At 44.9% G+C, this 23,621-nt stretch overlaps 1 protein-coding gene across 1 annotated transcript in view; it reads right to left on the bottom strand.

Annotated features, from left to right (window-relative positions):
* Positions 1 to 8,364: 8,364 nt before the first annotated feature.
* LOC120019795 (apoptosis regulator Bcl-2-like) overlaps positions 8,365 to 23,621 on the bottom strand; it is a 62,997-nt gene continuing 47,740 nt past the window's right edge. Inside the window, exon 2 of the mRNA XM_038963209.1 lies at positions 8,365 to 9,591. Within this exon, the coding sequence (XP_038819137.1) occupies positions 9,457 to 9,591 (135 nt within the window). The 3' untranslated portion in view covers positions 8,365 to 9,456. The remainder of the gene's footprint in view (positions 9,592 to 23,621) is intronic.

The following is a 23,621-nucleotide window of genomic DNA, read 5'->3' as shown; positions in this document are numbered from 1 at the left end:
CTAATGTGTAAACCATGATTTTAATATTTAAAGTAAACAAAATGTCTTCGGGCCATATACAGATCAGCAAACACCACCAAGGTGCCCCTCAAAAGCTCTTCAGCTTTCAAGCAAAGGATTCTCCCAAAAAAATTCAAAGCATTTATTAAACACCAGCCACAAGATGACAGTGTAATATAAGCAGTATGAGGTGCTAATGTTGCATTCATAACCAAGTTTACCACATACGACTGGGAAAATCCACTTCAACTCCACTCCAAGTCGTAATTACTAGTGGCTAACTCGTCTATCATCCCTGAGCTCCAACTTCTCTCAAAAAGTGATCTCTGACGTCACCTATTAATTAAATTACCATTGATAACAGCATTTCGGCAGTTAAATGTAACAACAAAACATTATTTATGATAAAAAAATCTATTAATATAGTTTATGAACCCTCATTTGTTTACAAGCATAATAGCTGTACTTTCAGTTTATGGTCGACGCAACTTGTTGGCCATTAGCCAATCAGCGTTTCTCGAGTTCAAAGCATGTGAATGCATCCAACTGGTAATTACGACTTCACAACTGTTAATTCAGTGCCTTGACTTTTTCACATTTTGTTAGGTTACAGCCTTATTCTAAAATTGATAAAATTGTTTTTTCGTCATAAATCTACACACAATACCCCATAATGACAAAGAAAAAACTGTTTTTTAGAAATGCTTTATGTATTAAATGTATTAATTTAAAATTGAAATACCTAATTTACATAAGTATTCAGACCCTTCACATAGTACTTTGTTGAAGCACCTTTGGCAGCGATTACAGCCTCGAGTCTTCTTCGGTATGACGCTATAAGCTTAGCACACCTGTATTTGGGGAGTTTCTCCCATTCTTCTCTGCAGATCCTCTCAAGCGCAGTCAGGTTGGATGGGGAGCGTTGCTGCACAGCTATTTTCCGGTCTCTCCAGAGATATTCAATCAGGTTCAAGTCCGGGCTCTGGCTGGGCCACTCAAGGACATTCAGAGGCTTGTCCCGAAGCCTGTCCTGCGTTGTCTTGGCTGTGTCCTGTTGGAAGGTGAAACACCCCAGTCTAAGGTCCTGAGTGCTCTGGAGCAGGTTTTCATCAAGGATCTCTCTGTACTTTGCTCCGTTCATCTTTCCCTCGATCCTGACTAGTCTCCCAGTCCCTGCAGCTGAAAAACATCCCACAGAATTATGCTGCCACCACCATGCTTCACAGTAGGGGTGGTGCCAGGTTTCCTCCAGACATGACGCTTGGCATTAAGGCCAAAGAGTTAAATATTGGTTTCACCAGACCAGAGAATCTTGTTTCTCATGGTCTTAGAGTCTTTACGTGTCTTTTGGCAAACTCCAAGCAGTCTGTCATGTGCCTTTTACTGAGAAGTGGCTTTTGTCTAGCCATTCTACCATAAAAGCCTGATTGGTGGAGTGCTACAGAGATGGTTGTCCTTCTGGAAGGTTCTCCCATATCCACAGAGGAACTCTAGAGCTCTGTCAGAGTGACCATATGGTTCTTGGTCACCTCTCTGATCATGGCCCTTCTCCCCCGATTGCTCAGTTTGGCCGGGTGGCCAGCTCTAGGAAGAGTCTTGGTGGTTCCAAACTTCTTCTATTTAAGAATGATGGAGGCCACTGTGTTCTTGGGGACCTTCAATACTGCAGACATTTCTTCCCCAGATCTGTGCCTCGACAAAATCCTGTCTCGGAGCTCTAGGGACAATTCCTTCGACGTCATGGCTTGGTTTTTGCTCTGACATGCACTGTCAACTGTGGGACCTTTTTATAGACAGGTGTGTGCCTTTCCAAATTATGTCCAATCAATTGAATTTACCACAGGTGGACTCCAATCAAGGTGTAGAAACATCTCAAGGAGGATCTATGGAAACAGGATGCACCTGAGCTCAATTTCATGTTTCATAGCAAAGGGTCTGAATATTTATGTAAATAAGGTATTTCTGTTTTGTTTTTTTAATAGGTTTGCAAAAAATTCAAAAAACCTGTTTTCGCTTTCGCATTGTGTGTAGATTGTAGAAAAAGTCAAGGGGTCTGAATACTTTCCAAAGGCACTGTATCACCTTCCCACTTGGTTATGAACGCAGCATAAGCACCATGTGATTGTATGATAGATAGACACACTGGTGAAGGTTAGTATAACGTCGTTTCATGGCACTCCAAATGAGACAAGATGTTTTGCTCCAAATTCACCAACAAAACTGTATTTATTTATAGAAATGACATGCCATGTATTACCAGGCAGTAGATACAGGCATCTGCTAGTCTGTGTGTGGAGTAAGAATGGTACTGTAATCTCAATGGATCTTCTGGACTTTACTACAAAGGTAAAACTATTCTTTTTCTGGACACTGGTCTTAGATCAGTTTTACCCCCCTCTACTAACCAGCAGTGAGGATGAAATCTCGCCAATACCTTGTAGCCTTAAAGCAAGAGGGCTTATCGGCTTGCTGGCCCCCTCCTGAACTGACAGCCCATCACACATACACACACTGGACGTTCCCTTGAAAGTGTATGGGTGATTTAAAATTCTCCTTCTTCGTAGTGTCATGTATTTTATATGCATGGAGAGAGAGGATAGTTCTCCTTTCATTCTTTCTCTCTCCCCCTCTGTCTTTTTCTCTCTTAGCATTCGTTTTACTGCATCATGCTTTTCAGTAATTGTGTGAAGGAGCACATGACCCTGGCCTTTGAAGACAAATGTGATATGAATAATGAGGGGAGAGTGTGTAAAAGCCAGTCCTCGGGGCATTTGATTTTTACACTCGTCGCATTTAGCTGCACGAAAGAGCAGTCGGAGAGGGCGAGGACTGACAAGCTCTAGGTTTCGGAGGGTCGGCTTTGATGTCTTGTGGGGTGCGGTTGCTGTTCCTCTGCAGAGCCCCTAAGAATGGGAGGATGTGGGTCTCAGACAGCCATGTCGACCCAGCCACCCGTATGCACTGACTAGACAGCACACAGCCACACAGACAGGGAAAAGCACTATGATCACACCTCTGATAAGTCTCTCTCTCTTTCCCTCACACTCCCTCTTTCCCTCCCTCTCCCTCTCTTTCCCTCCCACTCCCTCTCTCCCTCTCTTTCCCTCCCACTCCTTCTCTCCCTCTCTCCCTCTCTTTCCCTCCCACTCTTTCTCTCCCTCTCTTTCCCTCACACTCCTTCTCTCCCTCTCTTTCCCTCACACTCCCTCTCTTTCCCTCCCACTCCTTCTCTCTCTCTCTTTCCCTCCCACTCCCTCTCTCTCCCTCTCTTTCCCTCCCACTCCTTCTCTCCCTCTCTTTCCCTCCCACTCCCCCTCCCTCTCTCTTTCCCTCCCACTCCCTCTCTCTCGCTTTCCCACCCACTCCCTCTCTCATCTTTCCCTCCCACTCCCTCTCTTCCTTCTCCCTCCCACTCCCTCTCTTCCTGTCTCCCTCCCACTCCCTCTCTTCCTGTCTCCCTCCCACTCCCTCTCTTCCTGTCTCCCTCCCACTCCCTCTCTTCCTGTCTCCCTCCCACTCCCTCTCTCTTTCCCTCCCACTCCCTCTCTCTTTCCCTCCCACTCCCTCTCTTCCTGTCTCCCTCCCACTCCCTCTCTTCCTGTCTCCCTCCCACTCCCTCTCTTCCTGTCTCCCTCCCACTCCCTCTCTCCCTCTCTCTCTCCCACTCCCTCTCTCTCTCCCACTCCCTCTCTCTTTCCCTCCCACTCCCTCTCTCCCTCTCTCTCTCCCTCTCTTTCCCTCCCACTCCCTCTCTCTCCCACTCCCTCTCTCCCTCTCTCTCCCTCCCACTCCCTCTCTCCCTCTCTCTCCCTCCCACACCCTCTCTCCCTCTCTTTCCCAACCACTCCCTCTCACTCTTGCTTTCCCTCCCACTCCCTCTCTCCCTCTCTTTCCCTCCCACTCCCTCTCTCCCTCTCTTTCCCTCCCACTCCCTCTCTTTCCCTCCCACTCCCTCTCTCCCTCTCTTTCCCTCCCACTCCTTCTCTCTCTCTTTCCCTCCCGCTCCCTCTCTTTCCCTCCCGCTCCCTCGCTCCCTCTCTTTCCCTCCCACTCCCTCTCTCCCTCTCTTTCCCTCCAACTCCCTCTCTCCCTCTCTTTCCCTCCCACTCTCTCTCTCCCTCTCTTTCCCTCCCACTCCTTCTCTCTCTCTTTCCCTCCCACTCCCTCGCTCCCTCTCTTTCCCTCCCACTCCCTCTCTCCCTCTCTTTCCCTCCCACTCCCTCTCTCCCTCTCTTTCCCTCCAACTCCCTCTCTCCCTCTCTTTCCCTCCCACTCCCTCTCTCCCTCTCTTTCCCTCCCACTCCTTCTCTCTCTCTTTCCCTCCCACTCCCTCGCTCCCTCTCTTTCCCTCCCTCTCTGTCTCTCTCGATCGATAGATGTAGTAGTGCACAGACATGGTGGATGAAATATTTGAGACAATTAAAAAAAAAATGTGAGTCACAGAGAGTTATTCCATAAATGTAATATAATACAACCCAATCTTTCAATATATTCAGAATGTTAGAAACACCTTCCTAATATTGAGTTGCACCCCCTTTTGCCCTCAGAACAGCCTCAATTCGTCAGGGCATGGACTACAAGGTGTTGAAAGCGTTCCACAGGGATGCTGGCCCATGTTGACTGCAATACTTCCCACAGTTGTGTCACGTTGGCTGGACGTCCTTTGGGTGGTGGACCATTCTTGATACATACAGAAAACTGTTGAACGTTAAAAACCCAGCAGTGTTGCAGTTCTTGACACACTCAAACCAGTGCGTCTGGCACCTACTACCATAACCCATTCAAAGGCACTTCAATATTTTGTCTTGCTCATTCACCCTCTGAATGGCACATATACACAATCCTTGTCTCAATTGTCTCAAGGCTTAAAAATCCTTCTTTAACCTGTCTCCTCCCCTTCATCTACACTGATTGAAGTGGATTTAACAAGTGACATCAATAAGGGATCATAGCTTTCACCTGGATTCACCTGAGTTGACCTTTGTATTTTACTCTTAATTTTGCACTGTCTCTATGCACACTCACAGGGCCCTACAAACTACACACACTGATACTCCAACACACATACAAACACTCACTCTATCATTTGCTCTCACACATAATATGCACACATTTATACTGACTCTACACTCACATACAATCATCATATACGCTGCTGCTACTCTGTTTATCAATATATCCTGTGGCCTAGTCACCTTAACCCTACACACATCTACCTCTATCGATACAGTATCCATGCACATTGTAAATATGGTATTGGAGCTGACCCTGTATATAGTATGCTTACTTACTTTTTTGTGTTGTTCTTATTTTTACATCTTGTGTGTTTTTGTTCTACCTTGTTATTTTTAGTATTACATTGTTATTGATTACTGTATTGTTGGGGTTAGAGCTTGCAAGAAAGGCATTTCACTGCACTTGTGCATGTGACATTAAAACCTGAAACTTGGTCAGTCATGGAAAGAGCAGGTGTTCCTTATGTTTTATACACTCAGTGTGCTGTATATCACAAGCCAAAACAATACCAGACCACATCCAGAAACACACATCTCAGTCTGCAGGAAATATGTGGTTTATTGGGAACAACATGATCCCAGCTAGCTTATTGTGAATACATACTTAGCAGTAAACAATAGTAACGCATTTTCTTTCACCTTTTAAGTGCCACAGGCTGAGGATTCTATTTACAACGCTACAACCATGGTGTCATGTAGGCTACAATCATTTAAACAGAATTACAGAAGGGAATATGAGAAACCATTACACATCTTTGAATTATGAACAAGTTAATGACTAATTATCTAAAGGTCTGGACAAGACTACAGTACTGAAAAAAATGTTTTTATATTTTTCTATGTACATATCCATTGAGGGTTTATCATGAGTAGGGGGATTCACAACTAATGTTATTATAGAAAAATAATAGTGCCCATGGTTATGATGATATAATCTAGCAGGTAAAAAGCACAAGATGTGTTTTCTGCCACTACATACACTTGAGAAGGAATTCATAATTATGTTAACAATTACCATACATACATATCATTAAAGGACAGGTTACCATATATACAGTTGGGTGCATTCGGGTGCTACAGTATCTACTGAAACATTATGAACAACACCAAGCAGGCTAATATTTACTGTGCCCCAAATGATATCCGGTTTCATACATAGTGCACTACTATTTACTGGAGCCCCACGGGCCCTAGTCAAAAGTAATGCACTATAAAGGGGATAGGCTACCGTTTGGGACGCATACAATGTCTTTACAACAACCCTGCAAAATCTGACTCTGACACTCTTTCAAAGGAGTGAAAGTGAATTGGCATGTGTTTATCTCTTCATGCTACATCTTCACATCCTATTAACACAATGTTACTTACAGGTTCACTTTGGTTTACAGCTTTCTATAACGATACTGTATCTGTGTGGCAGTTTGAAGCTGTGAGTTAAGTTAAATCAGGACTATACAGTATAGCAGCGTTAAGCCAAAATTAACACGTCTTACACAGAAAGCCACTATTCAATGTTACGTTCGATATAATAGCAGCCCCAAATAGTATATTGTTCCATTAATAAAACTAAAGATACAATTTCTCTAGACACTTGAGTGTCTCCATGATCTTAACTTGTTGTCCCATCTATGATTTAAATATCTGTGTTCTGGTACCTCTCAATAAATAAAAATCAGAAGTTGGTATGTGTAACATTTGTCCTATTCTGATATACAGTAAATATGGGTATACATAGTGAATATTAATTCTGGGAAAACTTCAGATTCATTTTTTTTTTGCATTGATGTAAGAAGACATTAACGAAGAATGAGATCTTTTTGGATTTTTTGTTAAAACAAAAGTGACAGTCTACACATGACAGTCTACACATGACAGTCTACACATAATTTAGATGATTCAACAACATGCTCTTTACACTTATCTACATAAACATATGTGTGTGTGTGTGTGCGTGTGCGTGTGTGTGTGTGCGTGTGCTTGTGTGTGTGAAAGAGAGAGCAAGAGAGTACATATTATGGATAGTAAGGGCTATATTCAATCCAGATCTCCAAAGTTCAGCGCGAAAGCCCAATTGAAATTTAAAGGTAATGTTCCCGCATTGGCGGAGACTGCATTCACAGTAAACGCTGTATATGTCGGCTCAATCAGAAATGACCTTTACGTTTCTGTCACGCCATCTGTAACGCTTCAGCGACACGGATTGAATAGAGCCCTAAGAATTTCCCGAGACGCTAGACAAACACATAAAACATTCTTGGAAATTATTGTTTCATCTGAAGCGATGTTGTGCTCTGTGCCAGCCGGTGCCAACCTCGCAAAGGGTGCTCAAATATCTCAGTTACCGGGTATACAATGGACACCACTTCACTCCAACACAGTATAGAGTCTCTGTGTCCAAAAGGGATTTTTCTTGCTGTGAGAGTTTGATACGGTTCGAGATACTGTGAGAGGTGCACACTGGGATTTACTGTGTCTCCAACATGGTCGTCTTAAATGTGGAATCAACCATTAGCGTGGCCTGTGGGGAGGGCCTCTTTGTCCCCTAGCTAAGAGCCCAGCAACAGCAGCAGCTGGAGGACACATGTTCTAGGAGAATTGGCGGTTTGGTTCAGTCCACTTATAGCAATGGCTTGGCTTGGGTGAGGCCATGAGTTCTGGTCAGACATACTGTACAGGCAAGAGGGGGAGAGAGAAACCAAGAGAGATAGAGAGAAAGATAAAGAGTACTTCAACGAGAGGCAGTCAGAGACATCCAAAATGCTGACACAGTGAGTGAGTGACGTAAGGCCAAACTGATCCATGCCTTTCTGGGAGAGTCAGTTCTTCCTGCAGATGAGGCTGTAGAGGAGTGTCTAGCTTCTGGAGGGGGAGGCTCACTGTCACTGAACCTATGGAATGAATCCGCCTCTTATGTTTGTCCCCAAGCATTGTATGTTCCTAAAACTCCTTGTTCTCTTTCTCTGTACCCACATTGACTTTCTCTCTTCTCTTGCTCCCTCTTTTTATTTCTCACACGTTCTCTTTCTTTCTCTGTATTTACCTCTCTCCCTCTATCCCTCTATCCCTCTCTGATCTCGACTAAGCCAGAAACCCAGCTAGGTGGGATAATATTTTTCACTTTCTGTCAGTAACATCTGATTGTTATTATCTGACCCTGCTGGTCATCTATGAACGTTTGAACATCTTGGCCATGTTCTGTTATAATCTCCACCCGGCACAGCCAGAAGAGGACTGGCCAGCCCTCAGAGCCTGGTTCCTCTCTAGGTTTCCTCCTAGGTTCTGGCCTTTCTAGGGAGTTTTTCCGAGCCACTGTGCTTCTACATCTGCATTGCTTGCTGTTTGGGGTTTTAAGCTGGGTTTCTGTACAAGCACTTTGTGACATCGGCTGATGTAAAAAGGGCTTTATAAATACATTTGATTGATTGATTTGATTGATAAAACATGGGTTTGGGCTGCCAAAAGCTCTAACTAACCTGCTTTTCACTCTTTCAATGCCTCCCTCTATCCTCTCTTCAATGCCTCCCTCTATCCTCTCTTATTACATTTCATATGGGTCAAATGCAAAAAAGAGGCTCTATTGCACAGTCCAACAGCTCTCTCTCAGATCTCTGCAGAGCAAGCTGCATCTGTGGCACCTAGATGACGTTCTGATGAGACCTTGTATCTATACATGTATGTATAACGATGCTATGTGGTCAGAGTTGAGTGATGCTCCTGTTATATTGCACTGTAGAACCGGTGGGTGGACAGACACACCGTTCTGGTTAGTGGCGAACTCCTTCCATTATACATTCAGAGCTGCTGTTGTGTGGAGGAAGTCCTTTGAAGGTGGGTTGAAGGGGGTACACCGAGTGCACACAGTTCAAAAAGGGGTCCTCGCCCTAACAACCAGGGTCGGGGCCATCACCTTGGTGCAAGCGGTTGAATCATCAATGTCCTTGCACTCCCATTAGTAAATCCTTCAAGGGAGGCCTCAGGTGCAGTATCTGCTTTCTTTTGCCACACCGACACATGCTACACAAATCTACACGAGCACACAAAGGTTTCATGCTACAACTAGTACTGAAGCAGGCCGAACAAAAAGGACACATGCCAACCCGCCCCTCCTCTCCTCTCTTGTCAAGCCCTCAGTTGTCTCTCCAAACGTTCTGTGATTACAGTTAAACCGCGCGGCTTTCATTACATCTTTTCTTCTGTGTGGGCAGTGACTCTGTTTCCTGCTGTTGTTTGATTTGCGCCTTGGTTTTATGAAGTGAGGGTTAAGAAAGAGGGAGTTTTTTCGAGAACAGGGAGAGAAAGAGAGAGAGAGAGAGAGGCTTTGAAGACATGCATGTTGGGGATTCGGGATCATCTCGGAGGGGGCAGGGCGGCCTTTGAAAAGAGAAAGTAGCAAGAGAGGGAGGGAGGACAAAAAAAAGAGGGCGAGAAAAGGAGAACTCCTTCACTTCTGTGTAAGGTATGCTCCGATGGTAAGGCTTGCGGCCCCCAGTGCAGCCAGGCCGAAGACGGTCTTGATGGACGGCCACGAACAGAACACAGAGTCCCTCTGTCTGTCATAGAGCTCAACAAAGGCCTCCTGAGAGAGAGAGAGAGAGAGAGAGAGAGAGAGAGAGAGAGAGAGAGAGAGAGAGAGAGAGAGAGACAGAGTTAATACAAGCAGTGTGTGTGTGTATGTGTGTGTATGTGTGTGTCTGTGTGTCTCTGTGTGTGTGTGTGTGTGTGTGTGTGTGTGTGTGTATATTCTTGTGTTCAAAGCTAGCTGGGGGGTCTCCTTTGGAAGTGCCTGCATATCTAAACCCCCTTGGATGCCATCCAACTCCAGTGTTATTACATGCAGGAAGCCAGATCCATTTCAAACCAGCTCCCCTCACCCGTAACACCCCTCGTGCTCACCCCTGCAAAACTCTGAGGGCCCCTATTAAACACACACACACGAATGAACGCACACACACAGCCTAGAGTACTCATGGACACAACCCAAGACAAACACTCCACATGAAAACATACACTGCGTCCTATTGATGTCTTGATGCAAGCTACAGTATACTGTACATGGTCATTCATTAATGGAAAACACTGCATAACAGCTGTGATGCTCCATAGATGCTGCATGGTCCTACAACAGTCTGTTACTGGTGCAACTGCTTCTTCATAATCTCAATGAATACAGGCTGTTATAAAATGATCCCATTTGTCCGTATCGTGTACAGTAGGATATTCACCCTGGCTTAATGTATTTATGGCCCATGTGCTGTATGAGGAAATCAAGACGTCCATTTAGAAGCCTTCAGGCCTTGACAGTGAGAACAGCTAGATGGGAAGTTAGAGTATTGAGATTCCCCTTGAAGACCCCATAAATGGTTGGTTTTGATTAACCTGTATCAAACTGGTCAACCCAAGAAGGAGTGCACCATTGTATATAGGAGGGGTCTGAGGGTTGGGGGGTGCAGGACACATGGTATTGTAGTGTTTTCCTCAGAGCTGAAGGGGGGCCATGTTGTTTATGCCCCTGCCCTATAGTAATCCCCTAAACCTAGACCGGTAATACATTGTCATTACAGCAGTAGCACTAACCCTAAACCTAGACTGCCTTAACATTGATAATCATATAAACAATTAATTTGAGATACAATGGATTATAGGTACAAAACACACACCCATCACCTCAATAGTGGAGCACTACTGTAGTATGGCTGGTAACCTGATTATGGGTGAATTCAATTGTTAAGTTCAATTCAATTCAATTCTACATTATTAGTCCCCTGAGGGCCAAATTCTTTTCAGTCTTTCTTGATTAGATCAAGGCTACATTTACCTACAGAAAGTATGTTATTTACTATTTGTAGAGCAAGACAAATATATTTGTTTCAAAATTGCCCTTGATCAAATAGAAAGATAAACTGGGCCATCTTCAATGAATAGTGTCACACTGTTAGGGAGTGTAAGATAATATTTCCAGCAAACCAAGCCTCACAGGATGACTAAAAAAGGCAATCTATTTCAAATGGCTACGGAAGACAAAAGTATTTCCTGCCTCCCTCTTCTCTCCCCCTTTCCTTCCTGTAGCATTCCTAAGGCCAGGGGCCATTGAGAGTCAGGATCAGATCAGCAGTTTTTTCACTTTAGGTGCTCTGTTATCAAAACACACAACCATTCCTAGTCAGATACTATTCACTAAATCAACAGACATTTCTCCTATTGTTGTCATTATTAGCATTTTCTTTGTTGTTGCTGAAATTAGCACAAAATAAAAAAGGAGCTAATTGAAAAGGCATGTCGGTCTCTGTCTCCTTAAATGCCCCTCCCCCCTCATTGATCAAATCAAAGTTTATTTGTCACGTGCGCCGAACACAACAGTGAAATGCTTACTTACAGGCTCTAACCAACAGCACAATTTTTAAGTAAAAAAAATGGTATTAGGTGAACAATAGGTAAGTAAAGAAATAAAAACAACAGTAAAAAGACAGAGACAAATAACAGTAGCGAGGCTATATACAGTAGCGAGGCTATAACAGTACCGAGGCTACATACAGACACCAGTTAGTCGGGCTGATTGAGGTAGTATGTACAAGTAGATATGGTTAAAGTGACTATGCATATATGATGAACAGAGAGTAGCAGTAGCGTAAAAGATGGGTTGGCGGGTGGTGGGTGGGACACAATGCAGATAGTCCGGTTAGCCAATGTGCGGGGGCACTGGTTGTTCGGGCCAATTGAGGTAGTATGTACATGAATGTATAGTTAAAGTGACTATGCATATATAATAAACAGAGAGTAGCAGCAGCGTAAAAGAGGGGTTGGGGGGGCACACAATGCAAATAGTCCGGGTAGCCATTTGATTACCTGTTCAGGAGTCTTATGGCTTGGGGGTAAAAACTGTTGAGAAGCCTTTTGGTCCTAGACTTGGCACTCCAGTACCACTTGCCATGCGGTAATAGAGAGAACAGTCTATGACTGGTGTGGCTGGGGTCTTTGACAATTTTTAGGGCCTTCCTCTGACACTGCCTGGTGTAGAGGTCCTGTATGGCAGGCTGCTTAGCCCCAGTGATGTACTGGGCCATATACACTAAACTCTGTAGTGCCTTGCGGTCGGAGGCCGAGCAGTTGCCGTACCAGGCAGTGATGCAACCAGATCAGTCAGGATGCTCTCGATGTTGCAGCTGTAGAACCTTTTGAGGATCTGAGGACCCATGCCAAATCTTTTTAGTTTCCCGAGGGGGAATATGCTTTGTCGTGCCCTCTTCACGACTGTCTTGGTGTGTTTGGACCATTCTAGTTTGTTGGTGATGTGGACACCAAGGACCTTGAAGCTCTCAACCTGCTCCACTACAGCACCGTAGATGAGAATGGGGGCGTGCTCAGTCCTCCTTTTCCTGTAGTCCACGATCAGAGACCTGGCACCACCCGGCCAGGTCTCTGACCTCCTCCCTATAGGCTGTCTCGTCGTTGTCAGTTATCAGGCCTACCACTGTTGTGTCATCAGCAAACTTAATGATGGTGTTGGAGTCGTGCCTGGCAATGCAGTCATGAGTGAACAGGGAGTACAGGAGGGGACTAAGCATGCAACTCTGAGGGGCTCCAGTGTTGAGGATCAGTGTGGCAGATGTGTTGCTACCTAACCTCCCCACCTGGGGACGGCCCGTCAGGAAGTCCAGGGTCCAGTTGCAGAGGGAGGTGTTTAGTCCCAGGGTCCTTAGCTTAGTGATGAGCTTTGAGGGCACTATGGTGTTGAACGCTGAGCTGTAGTCAATGAATAGCATTCTCACGTAGGTGTTCCTTTTGTCCAAGTGGGAAAGGGCAGTGTGGAGTGCAATAGAGATTGCATCATCTGTGGATCTGTTTGGGCGGTATGCAAATTGGACTTGGTCTAGGGTTCTGGGATAATGGTGTTGATGTTAGCCATTACCAGCCTTTCAAAGCATTTCATGGCTACAGATGTGAGTGCTATGGGTCTGTAGCCATTTAGGCAGGTTGCTTTAGTGTTCTTGGGCACAGGGACTGTGGTGGTCTGCTTGAAACGTGTTGGTATTACAGACTCAATCAGGGACATGTTGAAAATGTCAGTGAAGACACCTGCCAGTTGGTCTGCACATGCCTGGTAATCCGTCTGGCCCCGCAGCATTGTGAATGTTGACCTGTGTAAAGGTCTTACTCACGTCGGCTATGGAGAGCGTGATCACACAGTCGTCCGGAACAGCTGATGCTCTCATGCATGCCTCAGTGTTGCTTGCCTCGAAGCGAGCACAGAAGTGATTTAGCTCGTCTGGTAGGCTCGTGTCACTGGGCAGCTCGCGACTGTGCTTCCCTTTGTAGTCTGTAATAGTTTGCAAGCCCTGCCACATAAGACGAGCGTCGGAGCCGGTGTAGTACGATTCAATCTTAGCCCTGTATTGTCGCTTTGCCTGATTGATGGTTCGTCGGACGGCATAGCAGGATTTTTTATAAGTTTCTGGGTTAGAGTCCCGCACCTTGAAAGTGGCAGCTCTACAATTTAGCTCAGTGCGAATGTTGCCTGTAATCCATGATTTCTTGTTGGGGTATGTATGTACAGTCACTGTGGTGGACGACGTCATTGATGCACTTATTGATAAAGCCAGTGACTGATGTGGTGTACTCCTCAATGCCATCGGAAGAATCCCGGAACATATTAAAGTCTGTTATAGCAAAACAGTCCTGTAGTTAAGCATCTGCTTCATCTGACCACTTTTTTATAGACTGAGTCACTGGTGATTCCTGCTTTAATTTTTGCTTGTAAGCAGGAATCAGGAGGATAGAGTTGTGGTCAGATTTACCAAATGGAGGGCGAGGGAGAGCTTTGTACGCGTCTCTGTGTGTGGAGTACAGGTGATCTAGAATTTTTTTCCCTCTGGTTGCACATTTAACATGTTGATAGAAATTAGGTAGAACTGATTTAAGTTTCCCTGCATTAAAGTCTCCGGCCACTAGGAGTGCCACCTCTGGGTGAGCGGTTTCCTGTTTGCCTATTTTCTTATACAGCTGACTGAGTGCAGTCTTAGTGCCAGCAACCGTCTGTGGTGGTAAATAAACAGACACAAAAAGTATGAAAACTCTCTTGGCTAATAGTGTGGTCTGCAGTTTATCATAAGATACTCTACTTCAGGCGAGCAAAATCTAGAGACTTCCTATGATTTCGTGCACCAGCTGTTGTTTACAAATATGCACAGACCAGCGCCCGTAAAACTGCTTCCATTTTATACCCATCCACCCACCAACACACACACCCTTCCATCCTTCTCAGCACAGGTATTATTTAGTGTGCGGGTGCCTCAGTCAGACCTCCTACTGTGAGGAATGTAGTACAGCTCCTCTGCTAAAAACATCGGCTGCCTGTTGCCCTTCTTTTCCCACCTACCCACCACAGGAAAAACTGTTTGCTGCGACAACACAGACTGGTTGCCACCGGTTGCCACTACTAGCCGTTGCATGATACCTTCCTGACCATGGCATGATAATATTATGGATAGCTAGACAAAATTGCAAAAACGAAATGTGCATCTATAGCAGCAATAAATTATATAACATATCGGGTTCCGAACAATGGATAATTCAAATGCAACAACTGACTAGACATTCCATTTAGAAAACCCCAGAATGGTACTTTGTGTAATAACCTGAGACAGGGAGCACCAGGGGTTGATGGGTAATGGAGTTGATGGGTCAGTCAGGTGGACATCATGAGACCGTGGCGTGGTACATCATGCTCTAATTCTCTAGGTCAGCTCCCAGACACCAGTTAGTTTCTCACCATTACAGATAACATGTGACTACTGTTGAAAAACAACAACTAGAGGTCAGTTTCTCTCTCTCTCTCTCTCTCTCTCTCTCTCTCTCTCTCTCTCTCTCTCTCTCTCTCTCTCTCTCTCTCTCTCTCTCTCTCTCTCTCTCTCTCTCTCTCTCTCTCTCTCTCTCTCTCTCTCTCTCTCTCTCTCTCTCTCTCTCTCTCTCTCTCTCTCTCTCTCTCTCTCTCTCTCTCTCTCTCTCTCTCTCTCTCTCTCTCTCTCTCTCTCTCTCTCTCTCTCTCTCTCTCTCTCTGTCCTTTTGCCAAATGCAAGGTCAGAGGAAACAGGGAAAGGGCCTTTAGCTTACACTCAGATTGTGAAATATCATTCTGCTATCCATGCAAGAACAAAAACAAGACAAGTAGTTTGCCCTTCACCAAGACCATCTGCTAGCTTAAGTAGGTGAGTGACTCAGTCCAATGTTACATACAGTCTTTCAGCGCTGAAGTTCACCTAGAGTGCTTTGTTGATCAACACACACGGGTGCCAAGAATCAAACAAAAATCCAGGCCAACCTTCTATCAGGCCCAGTAAATCTTTTTTGCTTTATATTGATGACAACATTCACATTGTCATGTAACAAATCCCTTGGAGACCCACAGCAGCACTCTCTGGGAAAAAGCAGAGAAACAAAATGAGGGGAAGAGAGGATCACTGGCTGCCACAGGCATGGGCGGCACCATGTAGCCACAGTGTCATGGTTACCTCTGTAGCTTGCCACATCTCCTGATGCTATAATATAAGCTTGACGACCTGAGATTGACTTTTCCCACCAGCAGGGCTGTCTTTTCTTGACCTCTGATTTGCTTTTCTCATGATACAGAGATGCAGCATTGTCTCTTAGAGAATGTCCCTCTAGACTGAGTTTAACTCTACTCTCCCCAAGAGGGGAACAGGAAATTCTGAACTTCCACTCCAGTCCTGGGTATCCTGGGCTTCTCCTGTTCGTTATTGTGAATGGATCATTTGCCTACACTTGCCTTGTGTGTGGGAGATAAGGAGTAGCCTTGTATGCTTGGCTGGCCTCTAGTCTCCACCCTCTCAGACAGTTGATTAAAACACCACCAGGCAGCAAGGCCTTTGCCAAAACAGATAAATTATTAGGCAAGTTATCTCTGTTGTTTGGCTCACTGGCTAATTATGGCCAGCTTGGGAGTTCTCCTCTCCTCATTACGACCACAGAAAAGGCGGGATGAGAGAAGGCGGGATAAGAGGAGGAGGGATGAGAGGAGTGAGGAGGAGGAATATGGGTTAAAGTTCAGACATGAATTAAAGTGCCTATATATTGTGGCTTCAGAGCAACAGCCGCTAAACCAAGCGTGTCCCAATGCTGTGGGTCTACACCACCACACCGTAAACATACTGTTTAGTACACTGCAGACACACTCAGACACACTACACCTCTCAGCTCCTACAGTGTCTTCTCTACGGAGGATCTGGCTGTTTACCCCCAAGCTAATCCATCTAAGACAAAACCCTTACTAAAAGAAGGGGGGCAGAGAAAAAAAAGAGTCAGAGTAGGGTAAGTGTAGAAATACAGAAAAACAGAAACCATAACAAAGCCTATAGGGAAGAATCTCTCATTGAATATTGTGCTACATTTGTTTATTGATCAAGCAGGAAATCCTGCATGTATCTATCTAGTTCTGTTAACCTAAACAGACGCAGCCCTATACTATCCTGTCCAATCCAGACACAATAGGTGACAAGATGGCAACCTTGAGTCTGCGGCGACAAGGTCGCTTGGCGTGTGTAGCGTCTCTGGTGTCATCCATCGACCTGCTGCCTACTGGAAAACAGATGACTGAGGACTTTTCAGACACACACTCATTACCCAGAAAATCCCCTAGCGTCAGCAGCACAGGCCCAGGAACAAGGGACACTGTCTGAGTCCTTGGATAGCATCGATATTACACACAGAAGCAAACTGATAGCCTGGCTATATAAAGTGACAAAAAAAGATGTGAGCTATCTGTCGATCAGTCAGAAATCCACATTAAGTTGGGGTGGTAACAACAAAATAACTAAGACCATTTTTTTTGCATAGCTAACTAGGCATAGAGAGAATATTTAATGGTAAGAAAATAACTACTGTAGAATGCTACTGTAGAGATGCCTGCTGAGGACAATGACATACTGAAAAACATATTTTGCATTATGACAATATCCTAACAACGGGACATTAAAAACTGTAATATCTTGTGTTTCACCAAGTCGTGCCTGAACGACGTCATGAAAAACAAAAAGCTGGTGGGTTTTAAGCTTTTTCGGCAGGATAAAACAGCGGCCTCTGGTAAGACAAGGGGTCGATGTATATTTGTATGTATATTTGTATGTATATTTGTAAACAACAGCTGGTGCACTAAATCTAAGGAAGTCTCGAGGTTTTGCTCGCCTGAGGTAGAGTATCTCATGATAAGCTGTAGACCACACTATTTACCAAGAGAGTTTTCAACTGTATTTTTCGTAGCTGTCTACATACCACCACGAACTGATGCTGGCACCAAGAAAGCACTCAATGAGCTGTATACAGCCATAAGTATACAGGAAAACGCTCACCCAGAGGTGGCACTCCTAGTGGCCGGGGACTTTAATGCAGGAAAACTCAAATCCATTTTACCTAATTTCTATCAGCATGTTAAATGTGCAACCAGAGTGAAAAACACTCTAGATCACCTGTACTCCACACACAGAGACGTGTACAAAGCTCTCCCTCGCCCTCCATTTGGCAAATCTGACCATAATTCTATCCTCCTGATTTCTGCTTACAAGCAAAAACTAAAGTAGGAAGCACCAGTGACTCGGTCAATAAGAAAGTGGTCAGATGAAGCAGATGCTAAGCTACAGGACTGTTTTGCTTTTCACACCTGGACAAAAGGAACACCTCTGTGAGAATGCTATTCATTGACTACAGCTCAGCATTCAACACCACAGTGCCCTCAAAGCTCATCACTAAGCTAAGGTCCCTGAGACTAAACACCTCCCTCTGCAACTAGATCCTGGACTTCCTGACGGGCCACCCCCAGGTGGTAAGGGTAGGTAACAACACATCCGCCACGCTGATCCTCAACACGAGGGCCCCTCAGGTGTGCGTGCTCAGTCCCCTCCTGTACTCCCTGTTCACTCATGATTGCATGGCCAGGCACGACTCCAACACCATCCTTAAGTTTGCAGATGACACAAAAGTGGTAGGCCTTATTACTGACAATGACGAGACAGCCAATAGGGAGGAGGTCAGAGACCTGGCCATGTGGTGCCAGGACAACAACCTCTCCCTCAACGTGATCAAGACAAAGGAGATGATTGTGGACTACAGGAAAAGGAGGACCGAGCATGCCCCCATTCTCAAGATTGGGCTGTAGTGGAGCAGGTTGAGAGCAGGTTGTCCACATCACCAACAACTAACATGGTCCAAGCACACCAAGACAGTCGTGAAGAGTGCACGACAAAACCTATTCCCCTTCAGGAGACTGAAAAAATTTGGCATGGGTCCTCAGATCCTCCAAAAGGTTCTATAGCTGCACCATCGAGAGCATCCTGACTGGTTGCATCACTGCCTGGTATGGCAACTGCTCGGCCTCCGACCGCAAGGCACTACAGAGGATAGTGCGTACGGCCCAGTACATCACTGGGGCTAAGCTGCCTGCCATACAGGACCTCTACACCAGGCGGTGTCAGAGGAAAGGCCCTAAAAATTGTCAAAGACCCCAGCCACACCAGTCATAGACTGTTCTCTCTACTACCGCGTGGCAAGCGGTACTGGAGTGCCAAGTCTAGGTCCAAAAGGCTTCTAATCAGCTTCTACTCCCAAGGCATAAGACTCCTGAACATCTAATCAAATGGCTACCCAGACTATTTGCACCCCCCCCCCCCCCTATTTTACGCTGCTGCTACTCTCTGTTTATTACCTATGCATAGTCACTTTAATAACTTTATCTACATGTACATATTACCTCAATTACCTTGACTAACTGGTGCCCCACACATTGACGCTGTATCGGTGCCCCCTTTATATAGCCTCGCTATTTTTATTTTACTGCTGCTCTTTAATTATTTGTCACTTTTATTTATTTTCTTTTTTGGGGGTATTTTTGGGGGGTTGGTATTTTTTCTTAAAACTGCGCTGTTGGTTAAGGGCTTGTACGTAAGCATTTCACTGTAAGGTCTACCCCTGTTGTATTCGGTGCATGTGACAAATAACATTTGATTTGATTTGACAATAAACAGGTAACTGACAAAATAAAGGAAACACCAACATTAAGTTTCTTAACAGGATGGTGGGCCAATACGAGCCAGAACAGCTTCAACACCTTGGCATAGATTCTACAAGTGTCTGGAACTCTATTGGAGGGATGTAACACCATTCTTCCATAAGAAGTTCTATCATTTGGTGTTTTGTTGATGGTGGTGGAAAACGCTCCGCTCCAGAATATCCCATAAGTGTTCATTTGGGTTTAGATCTGGAGACTGAGACGGCCATGGCATATGGTTTACATAATTGTCATGCTCATCAAACCATTCAGTGACCACTTGTGCCCTGTGAATGGGGGCCTTGTCATCCTATGGGGGTTTAGCCATGCTAGCCACAATAATGGCCAAAGTAATGGCCTGCCCAGCATTTTTATACATGACCCTAAACATGATTGAATGTTAATTGCTTAATTAACTCAGGAACCACAGCCTTCCTTCATGAACTGGCCTCTGTAAAATGGTATAGAATCAGCTTGATCCCCTCTGTCGAAGACGTTTGGGCCTTCTTTTTTGATATTTTCAGTGGTATTGTGAACAAACACGCACCCATAAAGAAAATGAGAATTAAAAACAGGTTCAGCCCCTGGTTCAACCGTGATCTTGCAGAGTTACTCCACCTCAAGAATTGCATTTGTCAAAAGGCTCGGCACACACATACTCAGGCTGACTGGCTCTCGTTCAGGCAAATGAGAAATAAATGCACTCAGGCTATCCGGAGAGCCAAAGTTAGTTACTTAAAGGAGCAGTTCTCTCTCTGTGGGTCTAACCCCAAGAAGTTCTGGAAAACGGTTAAAGACCTGGAGAATAAACCCTCCTCCTCACAGCTGCCCATGTCCCTTAAATTTGATGATGTTGTTACTGACAGGAAGCACATGGCTGAGCTCTTTAATCACCACTTCATTAAGTCAGGATTCCTATTTGACTCAGCCATGCCTCCTTGCCCGTCCAACATTTCCTCATCTCCCACCCCTTCTAATGCGACTATCCCCAAAGCTTCTCACTCTTTTCCCCCTGCCCCGATACAAAGTTTCTCCCTGCAGGCAGTCACTGAGTCCTGGGTGCTAGAGGAGTTCTAGAAACCTGTCCCCAAAAAAACATCTGGGTCAGATGGTTTAGATTCTTTCTTCTGCTCCTATCATCGCCAAGCCTATCTCTGACCTTTTAACCTGTCTCTCCTCTCTGGGGAGGTTCCCATTGCTTGGAGGCAGCCACGGTTTGTCCTTTATTTAAAGGGGGAGATAAAGCTGATCCTAACTGTTATAGGCCTATTTCTATTTTGCCTTGTTTATCAAAAGTGTTGGAAAAACGTGTCAATAATCAACTGACTGGCTTTCTTGATGTCTATAGTATTCTCTCTGGTATGCAATCTGGTTTCCGTTCAGGTTTCGGATGTGTCACTGCAACCATAAAGGTCCTCAATGATGTCACCATTGCCCTTGATTCTAAGCAATGTTGTGCTGCTATTTTTATTGACTTGGCCAAAGCTTTTCATACGGTAGACCATTCCATTCTTGTGGGCCGGCTAAGGAATATTGGTGTACCTGAGGGGTCTTTGGCCTGGTTTGCTAACTACCTCTCTCAAAGAGTGCAGTGTATAAAGTCAGAAATTCTGTTGTCTCAGTCACTGCCTGTCACCAAGGGAGTACCCCAAGGCTCAATCCTAGGCTGCACGCTCTTCTCAATTTACATCAACAACATAGCTCAGGCAGTAGGAAGCCCTCTCATTCATTTATATGCAGATCTCATACTCAGCTGGCCCCTCCCCGGATTGTGTGTTAAATGCTCTACAACAAAGCTTTCTTAGTGTCCAACAAGCTTTCTCTACCCTTAACCTTGTTCTGAACACCTCCAAAACAAAGGTCATGTGGTTTGGTAAGAATGCCCCTCTCCACACAGGTGTGATTACTACCTCTGAGGGTTTAGAGCTTGATTTAGTCACCTCATACAAGTACTTGGGAGTATGGCTAGACAGTACACTGTCCTTATCTCAGCACATATCAAAGCTGCAGGCTAAAGTTAAATCTAGACTTGGTTTCCTCTATCGTAATCACTCCTCTTTTACCCCAGCTGCAAAACTAACCCTGATTCAGATGACCATCCTACCCATGCTAGATTACGGAGACATCATTTATAGATCAGCAGGTAAGGGTGCTCTCGAGCGGCTAGATGTTCTTTACCATTCGCAATCAGATTTGCATCCAATGAACCTTATAGGACACATCACTGCACTCTATACTCCTCTGTAAACTGGTCATCTCTGTATACCCGTCGCAAGACACACTGGTTGATGCTTATTTATAAAAACCTCTTAGGCCTCACTCCCTCCTATCTGAGATATCTACTGCAGCCCTCATCCTGCACATACAACACCCGTACCTGTTTCCATTAACACACAATCCGGGGAGGGGCCAGCTGAGTATGAGATCTGCATATAAATGAATGAGAGAGCTTCCTACTGCCTGAGCTATGTTGTTGATGTAAATTGAGAAGAGCGTGCAGTCTAGGATTGAGCCTTGAGGTACTCCCTTGATGACAGGCAGTGACTGAGACAACAGAATAGAGTGTCTATTCTTCATCAGATTAAAGAAGATGAACAGCTGATTGACTCTTTGCTTGAGTACGCCAAAAAATGTTGTGAATGAAGCCACTTGCCCATGGCTTGTCACCGCGGCCTCGGAGGAGCCTGTGGCTGTGAGACGTGCTTTGGTTCCGCTGGAAGAGCCTTGGCCAATACCGGTAGCTGTGCTCGAGGTCTGCTCCACTCCCTCTGCTCTGCCTCAGGAGCCATGGATTACTGTACGGAAATAAAAAACCTTGGCAGGGAAACGCCAAGGCAAAGTGATGCCTTGGAACTGGGAAACAGATACCGGGTATTGGAAGAGTCTGAGATTTCTGCCGCTGGCCACAAAGGAGCAAACAACATTGCCCGGAAGCAAGTGGACCCCTGCCATCTAAACAATTTACAACGAAACAGCTCTATAAATAGCCCCAAACAACTTTCTAGGAGGAAGATAACTCAAGAGAGACGTAACTTTAAAAAATGTTTTACCAAGCAGTAGTCCCACTGTCCTTATTGTGGGCTCATCTATGATCCAAAATGTTTCTATTAGGAAAGCAGAGACCATCTGTTACCCGGGTGCCCGGATCCAGGACATTGACTGTATGATCCCGCTACTCATTAGTGAACGCCCGACTGCTTCAGCTATCACTGTCCATGTCGGGTCCATGTCCATGTCCTGTCCATGTAGGGTCCATGTCCATGTTCTGTCCATGTAGGGTCCATGTCCATGTCCTGTCCATGTAGGGTCCATGTCCATGTCCTGTCCATGTAGGGTCAAATGATAATAAATTACAGCAATCTGAGCAACTTAAAAAGGACTTTAAATCACTGATTCATACTGTACTTAAATCAGGTAAACAATGCATTATTTCAGGTCCACTCCCGTCTCCACGCTCTACGGATAATAATTTCCGTCGTATACGCCAGCTACACATCTGGCTTAAAGGTTATTGTTGTTCAATAAGCATACAATATGTGGACAATTTTACAGCTTTTCTACATCGACCAAATGTATTTCTCCGGGATGGATTACATCTGAATAGGTATGGTACAAGCATTTTCTCCTCAAACCTGGCTCTCACTATAGCCTCATACAGGGCATATGAGAATTGACAATATATATCCATGGGGGTTGACACTCGGAATTGGTCGATTCCCCATCAGACTATACTCACTGCTCCCCCATAGCTTTAAATAGCTCTACAGGTGCTGCTAACATGGATGAAACTTTTGATGGACTTTATGTTATTGTTACACTATTGTCAAGGTACCGTGTTGCCACTTCCTCGCGCAGGCAGAGGGGTATTGTTAGAAGTAATCTCGTCTCCATCCAACTCAGGCCTGTCAGTAGCTACACGAGGAAACGTCGCTCATCTAATATTACCTTGAATGCTCCATCTGATATGAGCTCTCGAAATAGTGGCCTAGGAATTATTCATTTGAATGCTAGAAGCTTGATCCAAAAGCTAGATTTGATTGAAATACTGGTCTCACAATCACATGCTGACATAATGATTATATCTGAATCCTGGCTATGTGTCTCTGTTCCAGACTCAGATGTTCTATTAGCTGGGTGTAATGTCTACAGAGCAGACAGAGTGGGTAGAGGTGGAGGTATTGCCATATATGTTAAATGCAACCTAGATGTCACTGTGTCCATTTCAACTTCTGTTCCGAAACAGTATGAATGCTTAGTTCTAAATGTGGTCCTTGGTCATAATGCACTATTAACGCTAGCGGGAGTTTATCGCCCACCCTCAGCTCCGGTATCTGCTCTATGCAAATTGTTTGAGTTAATGTCTAATTATGCAAACTCTGAATTATTGATTATCGGAGATCTCGATCTGGACTGGCTGATGCCAGCATCGTTTAAATTAAAATACATTTGTAACAAATTAAATCTTACTCAACTAATAACTATACCTACCCGTCCTAATCCAAAAGACCCCCAAAACATCTCCATTAATAGACCTTATCTTAACAAATACACCTCAC

Source organism: Salvelinus namaycush, chromosome 25 (assembly GCF_016432855.1).
Source record: "Salvelinus namaycush isolate Seneca chromosome 25, SaNama_1.0, whole genome shotgun sequence".
In the NCBI taxonomy this organism is placed as follows: domain Eukaryota; kingdom Metazoa; phylum Chordata; class Actinopteri; order Salmoniformes; family Salmonidae; genus Salvelinus; species Salvelinus namaycush.
The sequence above is the reverse complement of the archived record's forward strand: the minus strand, read 5'-3'. Positions and strand labels throughout refer to the sequence as shown.